This window comes from Ostrea edulis, chromosome 3, assembly GCF_947568905.1.
Source record: "Ostrea edulis chromosome 3, xbOstEdul1.1, whole genome shotgun sequence".
NCBI lineage: Eukaryota > Metazoa > Mollusca > Bivalvia > Ostreida > Ostreidae > Ostrea > Ostrea edulis.
Genome location: NC_079166.1, coordinates 57956831 through 57968352, shown reverse-complemented (window position 1 = coordinate 57968352; position 11522 = coordinate 57956831). Strand labels below are relative to the sequence as shown.

The 11522-nt window shown below is 34.8% G+C and overlaps 1 protein-coding gene across 1 annotated transcript in view; it reads left to right on the top strand.

Moving 5' to 3' along the window:
* The first annotated feature begins 6624 nt into the window (after window positions 1–6624).
* The window catches only part of LOC125674426 (uncharacterized), a 10664-nt gene continuing 5766 nt past the window's right edge, over window positions 6625–11522 (top strand). The window contains exons 1-3 of the mRNA XM_048911581.2: window positions 6625–7077; window positions 8844–8981; window positions 10773–10896. Coding sequence (XP_048767538.2) covers window positions 6767–7077; window positions 8844–8981; window positions 10773–10896 — 573 coding nt within the window. The 5' untranslated portion in view covers window positions 6625–6766. The remainder of the gene's footprint in view (window positions 7078–8843; window positions 8982–10772; window positions 10897–11522) is intronic.

The window sequence follows — 11522 nt, the reverse complement described above, 5'->3', positions numbered from 1 at the left end:
AATGTTTTTTACCTTGACCTGTGACCCCAAAAATTGGTACTAAGTCAACACACACCTTTACCCATGAACATTATATGGGAAAAGGTTTAGAGAGATTGGGCGAAAGGGATAGAGAATATGATGTGGACAATGATACCGGAAGGATTGACGAACGGAGATGGATGGATGGACATATTAATTATTAAAAGACGCCCGTAATTCGGTTTCTTATCATATTTTTATTGTGATGATTGTATGATTAACATAAAGCAGTAATTGATCTTATATCTAGGCCAGCTTATAAAATTATAAAAAGAACCCAGAAAATTCGGAACTCCGTCATCATGCATGCGACGTACGGTTTGCCTACATGTAGTTTTGATACACTTCGAAAAGCATCAAATCTGGGTCACTGTCTTTACCAAAAATTAGGCCTACCCAGGGGAAATATTTAAATAATCATGCAAATATAACAAATTATCACACCAATATAACATCTGTATTTTTTAAATTACTTCTAAAGGACTTCTACACCCTGTTCGTAATACTACTTGGTATCAAACATTTGGAGGAAGGCCGATTTTCGAATACTCGATATTGCAGGAATGCGGGGCCTATTGATCAGATCTTCACCAATTACACAAAAAATACTCGTGTGATTAATTAACAAATCTGATATATACATTTTATTGATATGTTACTTTTGCGTCGATTAAATAATGATCATATGAAATGTTATTATTTACACAACCAACGACAAGTTTCGTCAACTGCCTCCATTTAAGTATCACACCAGAAAGCCACATAATTCAATATCTATGATAGTAATATACATGTACATCCAAATGACTGTACATGCGCAGACATTGTTTACTGTGTTAAATTGTTTAAAGTGACATATAGGTCCGTTAGGCCGGGTGTAAAATTATATCAACATGCATCTTACTGAAATACAAAAGTTGTTTTACATGTCATTATGATAAAAGATTTACTAGATTACTTACTGTAGGTCTGGAGAGAGAGAGAGAGAGAGAGAGAGAGAGAGAGAGAGAGAGAGAGAGAGAGAGAGAGAGAGAGAAAGAGAGGTGCGGTTTTTCTCATTCCCCTTTATTCTTTTCTCTTAATTTTTTTAACCCCGATTAGGATTTTTTTTTTTTTGTAATTCGTAGGAATAATTTATTGTTTACAAAGGAAGCATTTAGTGTTGGGAGGTACGACTACTTCATAAGGTACACTCAGGCTGTTTACACACAGAGCGTACGTGGGTTTAAGGCTTGTAAACTTCTGTTTACACACAGAGCGTACGTGGGTTTAAGACTTGTAAACTTCTGTTTACACACAGAGCGTACGTGGGTTTAAGGCTTGTAAACTTCTGTTTACACACAGAATGTACGTGGGTTTAAGGCTTGTAAACTTCTGTTTACACACAGAGTGTACGTGGGTTTAAGGCTTGTAAACTTCTGTTTACACACAGAGCGTACGTGGGTTTAAGGCTTGTAAACTTCTGTTTACACACAGAGTGTACGTGGGTTTAAGGCTTGTAAACTTCTGTTTACACACAGAGCGTACGTGGGTTTAAGGCTTGTAAACTTCTGTTTACACACAGAGCGTGTGTGGGTTTAAGACTTGTAAACTTCTGTTTACACACAGAGCGTGTGTGGGTTTAAGACTTGTAAACTTCTGTTTACACACAGAGCGTACGTGGGTTTAAGGCTTGTAAACTTCTGTTTACACACAGAGCGTGTGTGGGTTTAAGGCTTGTAAACTTCTGTTTACACACAGAGCGTGTGTGGGTTTAAGACTTGTAAACTTCTGTTTACACACAGAGTGTACGTGGGTTTAAGGCTTGTAAACTTCTGTTTACACACAGAGTGTACGTGGGTTTAAGGCTTGTAAACTTCTGTTTACACACAGAGCGTACGTGGGTTTAAGGCTTGTAAACTTCTGTTTACACACAGAGCGTACGTGGGTTTAAGGCTTGTAAACTTCTGTTTACACACAGAGCGTACGTGGGTTTAAGGCTTGTAAACTTCTGTTAGAAAATGCCGTGTAGTATGCCGTGTAGGCATAGAAGGTAACTTAGAACATTTCCGACTGGTATCAATTTAACAAAGGCTGATTTTTAATGATTTTCCCACTCAGAGTTTCGCACCTGACATTTGGAGTAATGTCAATTTTTAGGGAAGTGTATTTTTAATTTCTACGTTGAAGGAGAATTAGGAAATTGAAAAGAAAAACTGAAGTCGCAATGCTTGTTAAGCTACAATGTTCTAAACATAACCTTTCTGCACATAAAATTCATTTAATTAAACTTGATTTGTCTGTTTGTGTCAACACAATATAAGAAACAGAAATCAATCATTACATAGAATAGATACATAATCATGTCTTCTAACAAAACAAATTTTAAAAAAGTTAAATACATGTAATGGAAATAATGACCTTTTTGCACTTGATATATGAAAAAATTCATGATATCAAATTTTAAAGTTTAAAAAGATATATTTGGAGTAGCTACATCTCTCTGGAAAAAATATTGTGACGGAACAACATTTTCTCAGAGAGCTACAGTTTATATTTCTTCAGTAAGCTACAGTTCATATTTCTTCAGAGAGCTACAGTTCATATTTCTTCAAAGAGCTACAGTTCATATTTCTACAGAGAGCTACAGTTCATATTTCTACAAAGAGCTACAGTTCATATTTCTACAGAGAGCTACAGTTCTGCAGCTATATTTGGAGTTATACCAATTTCTAAAATTCCATATAATTTTCAAGGTCTAGTCTTAAAATTTAAAATGGAAATTTAAAAAAGTGGGGGTTGGAGACCAAATTTTGAAATTATTGGCAAAAATATTGAATTTTTATGCAAAATTTCGAGTAAATTAATTTAAACTTTTTTAAAGAATCGGTGTTCAATTTGGGGGGGAAAAAACATATCAACCAAATTACAACACTTGATCTAGTTCCAAGTCTCAACTACTTGTATCATAAATCATAAAACTGAAATACACGTATAGGAGTATGAAAATAGAAGGTACATGTATATTAGATGAACCAGAAACTCTAATATCACGCAGATTTAGAACTTTTTGATTAATTAATCCTTCTACCACAAAATATAGTCCCTGCAAAACCCTTTCAAAATTGAATTGACACAATTTTTTTTTTCCAGCTGGATAGGGTTCAGTAATAGCTGTGTAATATGTTAACCAGTAAATACTTAGTTGTGGCATCCTGCGCAGTTATTCTAAAAAGCTTATAGGAGCTAACTTCCTTAATGATATGTAGTGAAAATAGTTACTTTCAAATGTCCACCTTTTGCAGCCTTTCCATTTTAATGTCTATATAACTGATTTCTTTTAGCGTGTTCAAAATGGACTGAACGTTATAAATAGTTATATCTTCAGACGCTTCAGATTGATATGGTCAAAATCACTTGTACTGAAACAAATGACACCACTTGCTAAATTTAATTGTCAAAGGTTTTTCATTGGAACACGATCCCGATGAATATAAAAATGCCTCGTCGGAAACTCACGGTCTTCGCCGATATTTTCGCATAACTCATTAAAATGAATGACCTTACGTGACTTATCGAGGACCAATGGGAATCGCCGTAAATATTCCAGGAACTCAAAGTGTTAGCAGTAATGGCGACGCCCATGAAAGTATGTGTATTTTGTTGTGTGCCACTATCAAAGATATATAGATGAAAACTCCAGATTTGGCACCCAAAATGGTTGATTATTTTGGCTACTACTTAGTGTTCACATACCCCCCCCCCCTCCGCTTTCGGAAATCCTGGATCCACCAATGGTATGTTATAACACGTGAATAAAATCAGTCATGCATGATACAATTTAAAAAATGATACAATTTAAAAATTAGATGCAGATTTAAATCAAAATATGATCTTACAATCCCGTTCAGATGTCATATTGTAATTACCGTAAGTGAGACTTCACTTGTGTTTACATGAAAGAGGTATGTTAAGAAGGTCATAATTATTTATTCAAATTGTGCTGACAACATAACTGGAACAAATTACGGCAATAATACACAAGTAAGTTTAACATATCTATAGGCCTATATTAACCGATGAAATACCAAGTCTGTTAAAAAACATTGCTTTCGTATGATGGATAAAAGTGGCGAGACTACGAGTGCTGAACTTGTACACCTGTACATAGACTCGTTCGCAGCCGCGAGCGAAGCTCAGTGGTAGTAATTATGCCCATTTCTCATATATTTCTACTTTATTGATAAAACTGCCGACTCCTGTGTTCGCAGTAGTAAACGCTTGGTAACACAGGCTTCTTTATATATAGACACAAATACACCATCCGCTTCAATACGCAACTTCCGAGATATCAGCTATTCTCTGATGGAGGTACGTTTAGTGCTCTGTTCAACGCTTGGGTGGGTACAAGATCTATACATATATATAGACTGGCTATGTAAATAAGGGTACAAATTATGAAAGCGTAAATTTTGTTAATACCAGCCGTTGGTATACATTAAAGTGACCATATCAAGAATAATATTTGTTTGAATTAGGCCATTAAATTAGATATGAAATCTATTTTTTATTTCCTCTTCTGCACGAATGATACTTTAATCAAAGAAAGATGGTGATTATCAAATTTTGCTTGAGCTATTTCATTAATAAATACTCATAATCTTACTAAAGTTGTGTGTCCCAGTAGCTTGGGTGGTTGCACGATGTCTGGTAATCATCCGTTCAGCAATATATGAAGACAACGATAAACATTTGTACCCACCGCGTGTGCACGAAAATACATTTTGCGTCTCGCTGTGCGCAAGAGTTCAACAAAGGGAAAGAACTATTGGGTAACTCGGAAATTGCGTATGATACAGATATAGCATCTCGCTGAAAGCTTTGTAACTTGTCCAACTTAAACGTAGTCAAAATCTTCGCTTCGAAAGCATGTTTTTTCTATGCTCCCGAACACTGAAAATAAGGGGCTTTTTCATTGGTTGAATATCGCAATAAGGAATGGTAAAGTGACCAATCACATATAGAAGCTGAGACACCCTCCAGCGAAAATATCAGCGTTTTGTCCCACAGGAGGTAAACGTAGTGCGACCGACCGTGGGTTTCCGACGATGATAAAAATGTAACAGTATAAAAAATATTTTCTTTCCTACTTGTTGATCACACATTTATACGAAACTCAATCTTAATCTGTAGTTTGTCACACTGAAACTACACTGATGTTTCAAATGATACCGGGAAAAGTCTGGAAAACCAATATGGGACAGTTTGGCTGATGTGGCGCATAGACAAGGAACGGACGAAAGGAGAAGATTATATAGTATATTTTTACTATGGAAGCCCTTAATCTAGTTGCGTCTAAGAAATAAATGTAGTTTTTCGCAGCACTTTGCGTACATACATGTATCTAGAAGGGCTGAAAGTGATTGCAATACCCTAGCTAACACTATTCCCCCACCCCATCCATTTTTATGGCACGCCAAATTCACAAAAATGAGCTAAACATAGTTTCACAGTCGATAAACCTAGTTTATCGACTGTAAACTATAGTTTACGGACCGTAAACTATAGTTAACGACGTTAATCTATATTTCACATCTGTAAACCATAGTTAACAGATAATCTATGTTTCACAAGCGTAAACTATAATTAACAATGAAAACAATCATTAGCAATTGCAAAACATAGTTTATCTGATAAATACGGTTTCACGATTGTAAACTACGGTTTACAAGTCTAAACTATTATTAACGAATGTAAATGATAGTTTACGGTTTGGAAGATGTAGTTTATAGTCATTTAATGCACCGAATTCACAAAAAAAAAGTGATAAACACAGTTTTGTTTAATATAGTTTATGAGTAAAAATGGCAGTTAGCTCTAGTTTACGATCAAAAACTATAATTAACGAATGTTAAACATAGTTTATCTGATAAATATAGTATCACAATTTGTGAAACTAGGATTAACAATTGTGAACTATAGTTAACCAATGTAAATTATAGTTTACAAATGTGAATCTGTATTTATCAGCAAAATCTATTGTTAACGTTTATTTAAAGACAGATAAACTTGGATTAGCATTTGTAAACTATAGTTTACAACCTTTAAATATAGTTTTACGGATGAAAACTATAGTTAACGAATCGCTAACTATATAGTTTACGGTCCGTAAACTATAGTTTACAGTCGATAAACCTAGTTTATCAACTGTGAAACTATGTTTAGCTCATTTTTGTGAATTTGGCGTGCCATACATTTTAAACAGAAATTGTCATTTCTGTATTGGTACGTCGAAGCTACCACTTCTGGCTTTTCAACGACGGTGAGAGAGCTAGTGTCGGTTTTTATTAACACAGGCTGTCGAGGGCGGTCTTGAATGCTTCGACAGTTTTAGCGCACACTATATGGTCTTCAAGCTGGTTCCGTTTGATTATGGTGTCGTGCCGTTTTAAAGGGGTCTGAAATCCCCACTGCTTGGACAAATCAATAAATAGATAAATAAACAAATGATTAAAGGTACCATCATGGGTCGCAACCCCGTTCCCCATTCGGATCACCTCGACCGATTCTGAAATCTTTCGAAGTTTGCTGAAAGCCGGTCCGATATCAAGTCGGGATCGAAATACTGTAAACAGAAACACCATCAACATCTCAATGCTTCGCCAACTAAACTAACCTGTTGAAGTGTTCCACTGAATCCTCTCAAAGTCCCACGCATTGATACACTGATGCAGGTCCCCATGATTCACAGTCTTCTGCCAAGAACATGTCCAATTGGAAATCTAGTTTTACAGACAAAATTGAGATTCATTATGTTAACGAAGATTTTGAGAAAATTATATTATCAAGATTACGTTTAGTTCCATTATCTGCCAAAGACTTTGATGGGGTAGAGGCATGTTTGAAAGCCTGTAGTTCATGTAACTTGGCGTTGGAGGTAGATTACGACAGGTTGGAAGATGTTCATACTAGGTTACTTACAGATTTATCCACGCTCCTTAAACATCAACTGAGTGAGTGGTGGGTTGTTTATCTGAGAACGGATCCGCTTCTGAACGACTACGAGAACCAAAATAGGTAAAGTTGTTCATTATATAGAATAAGAAGATTGATGCTGTATAATCAGAATGACGGTAGTCTTAAATCCGTCTAGAGGCTCATGACCATCCAAAAAATAAACCAACAGTCCACCCAACTATTTTAACCATGGTTATAGATTCATATACAGCACCTTTGATTTATTTCTTCTTTTTTTTACCCTCTTACTCTGTGCACAGTGACTGCACACACTAGAAGTGACAGAATAGTTAACCTAATGATGGTGGCCACTCAACAGTAGAATAAGTAAAGTGGAAAATGGTAAAGATCGGAATGGTTACAGGTAGTTAAAAGATGGATACCGGTATAATGAAACAAAATCAAATCGACTCAAAACAAAATCTAATGAAACAAATTTTTTTTATGTGATGTCAATTAAATAGGTGGTTGAAAGGTGACTTTTAATAGACTCTATTGTGCAGTGTACACAAAAATAGCGTGACTCAATCTTTGCAAGCCTTCAAATATTCATAATCACTGTTTTAAATTAATATCCATATTTTTCACTATCATCATATTACAGGGTTGGCAAAAAAGTGGTCAATATGAGTATTGACCGGGCCGGTGGTCAATACTGGTTAAAACCGGTCAATTCTGGTTAATACTGGTCGATTGAAGATTATTTGGTCATTATAGTCTGTGTTATTTATTTTAAATGTTTAGTAAGTGACCATTATGGTAATAATACTGTAATTCAAAACATGCACTATCAGTTTATAATATACTTATAAGTCATGATATTAAATAAACAATGTACAAAAGACTCTGTTGAATTGGGGAAGATGTAAAAGTTTCTGTTCAAATTCCTTAGTTTAACAAGAACTACCTACAAGTATTGTTTCATTAATCTTCATTTTAATTGTTGAATAAACATTTGAGGGGGTGGGTTGGTGATGTTTTCACAACAATAACACACACACTGGTCATCTCTGGTCCCAGCCTATGCTTATTAACACCTGTCAACTCTGCTTCCTGTGCTCAGGTAATGTCCAGCTACCTTTCATTCTTAATCTGTCCAGGTCCATGTATTAACAGGTCTGTCTCCAATCCTCAAGCTATGCTATACTATAGAACTGTGACCCTCTGGTATGTACAGAAGATATTTCGGTCAGTTTCAGCAAACCAAATATATTAAACTTATGAAATTACATTTGATTATCTAATGAAAACTACTAATCAACAATTGATTCATATAAAGAAAAGACTTAATTTATCTTTATCTTTGCAAGAAATGTACAAAAATAGGAAAATGGACAGTTTAAATCACAATTGACCACTTGGGGAGTATTGACCGGGACGGTTAAAACCACTGGTTAAAACCGGGGGTGGTTTTAACCGCCCAACCATGCATCATAAACATTCTAAATTTTAAGTTGATTCTCCTCAATATACAATGCAAGGGGGTGGGGTGTGATATATGTTTCTAAAAAATTTCTTGTTTACATTCTATATAACATTCGAGATCTTGACCAAAATTTCAAGTGATGAATGAATTGTACATTTTTTTTTAACCAAGGATAGATGTTAACTATGCATGAGTCTGTGTAGTAATTGAATTGAATTTGTTTGGAAAACTGAAATTTTGATGCTCACCAAGTAAATGAAACCCAGCACAGTACCATGATTTGTGATTTTCAATCTAAAAATTGATATGTTTCTCAACTTTATTCAAAAAGACAACTACGGGAAGTAATTAAATTGTCATTCTATTTCATTAAAACTAATTTCCATCATCACATTGACAGATTTTTAATGAAAATGGATGAATTCAACAAATGTCTACAGCAAATGGTCTCAGAAAGTAAGACGAAGGAAACACTGTTGGAGGGGAAATATCAAATATTATTTGAAAAGCTGCTACAAGCCTTTGGAATTAACACACTGTAAGTAAACAGATGCCATCTAGCTTGCCAATTTACATTACAAGCATTTCCATATTAGATATCACAAATATGATAGGTATTAGATATTTATTGATTATAATGTAGATTTATAGATAATATATCATGATTAGGGCCATTAGGCCCCTGTAATAGATATTTATAGGTGTCATGGTTATGATATACATGTTTATTATATACCCATCAATGTATCGTTCATTGATGCTGTGGATTTCACAGCGTGTGATCCGGTTTTCCGGATCACCACACTGTGGTTTTCTGATTCCGTATCAGTATCCTCTGAAACTGATGCCGTCACAAAGACGTCACAATGCATAAACGCAACATTATTTGTGGAAAATGTTGACCCCGTCACAAAACAAAACTGCGTACACAAAACATAATTTCATAGTACATGTATGTCTGTATTTTTGATCATTTGGATTACATTTATTATCTTATAAATGTGGATTTAAAATGCAGAAGGGGGTATATAATAAATTTATCATTACTACAGTAACTTGATCCGAAGAGTTGGATCACGTCTCGTTGACAGGCGGGGATCATCAGATCAAACTCGACGCTTCGCGTCTCGTGTGATCTGATGATCCACGCCTGTCAACTCGACGTGATCCGACTCTTCGGATCAAGTTACTGTAGTAATAATATATATATATCAGATATCACAGATATTGGAATCATGATTATGATAGATATTAGATATCATAATTATAATTAGATATCATTATTGTTATAGATATTAGAATTCCTGATTATGATTAGATATAATTGTTATAATAGATACATGTATTAGATATCAATATTATAATAGATTTAGATCTAAGGGGATACTCTACATCTTCATAATGGTTGACTTCCTTTTAAAACATGGATGAAAATACAAATATTTGCAATATTTGTCTATTCATTTATAAACTTTTCGCCTAACTGAATAGCTCAGTAGGTTAGCGCGTCAACTGATGAACTGTAGATCGCAGGTTCGAGTCCAGCAAGGGTTTTAAATTTTTTTCAGTTTGTTTTCAACTAAAACTGCATTTATTTTTTTACTAAATAAAGTAAATTTGAAAGTTTTCAATTTCAAAATATTGTTGTACATATCTTCCACTTTTCATCCATATAAAATGTCTCTGTTGTAGCATACCTCTTGTATGATCAAGAGAGAGACTCCAACACATCACTAGAAAAACTAGCTCTCTAGCAAGGCAGTATAAGTCCCCCCCCCCCTACATATGTATACTGTCCACTACAGGATATACTTATAGATATCATGATTATGGTATATATTAGAAATGTTGTGTGTATTATAATGGGGGTATGAAAATACTGAACATAATGGAAACATGGATTAATGTGTTTATCAGCAGATCAGTGTTATCAATCCAAATCACAGCTTACAAGCAAACTCTAGAACTTGGACATTGACAAGTATTGTGCCTAATGGGCTTTATATTTTGAACTTTGTAAATAGGAATAATTGATGTGATCAATTAAAATTTTTATTTCAATGTATATTTTGAGGGCTTTAATAAAATAGCTTTTCATATGTTATTACTTGAATAGAAAAATTATTATACAAAATCAATAGTCTTGAATTGAAAGTATACAGTCTTTAAAAATTCAAAATCACTGATGACAAAAATGTACAGAAAATATCTCATTCTCTTTCATCCCAATTTACTTTTGTTCACATGGATAAATTAACTGATCCTTTAGGGAATAAGAAAGAGAATGCATTACATGTACATGTATTGAACATTATTATTTTGTTTGCAGCAGCCAGCCATTTATAAGTAAAACAAAGGCCATGATCATGGGGCACATGGTGTCATCGATGACTGACATGCTATGCATACAACATAGTCCAGCAAATGATAGACAGATACTCTGTGTTTGTGAGGTATCGTACTTGATTTCTGTTGCATTAATCTCTAAACAATGTAGGTGTCTTAGGGGAGTTGTAATTCCCTTGCATCCAATAGAAGGAGTGTACAAATGTAAGTCTGAATAAACTGCACCGTTAGGGTACACGACACGCATGTCTTGAACAGCATGTTCATGATGCACTCCAACATTCATCAACAGACCAGGTTTAGGTAATGCTAGTCCTTACAGTGTGTAAGACATGATTTTGACACAATTTGAATTTGTGTAGCCCTGAGATTCCAGAATGAGACCAAAGTGACACTTTTTCACCTTCTCCCCAAGATGCATGAACTGACCAAGTGCTAGAGATATAGTCCAGACATGGGTTGAGTATCTATAGCCATACAATTTCAAAATGAGTCACAGTGACCAACTCCCCCTTCCCCCCCCCCCCCCCCCCCCATGATGCATCAACTGACCAAGATTAATGGATTTAGGCCTCACAGGGTGCATGATAAGATCCAGTCACTATTTGGGTACATGCAATAATTCCTGAAGGAGGTCACAGTGACTAGTTTTCATCATGGCATACAGAGTTATTAAAAAGTTGAAAGATGATTTATTCAATGTAAAAGATGTTTGATATATGTAATGCAATTT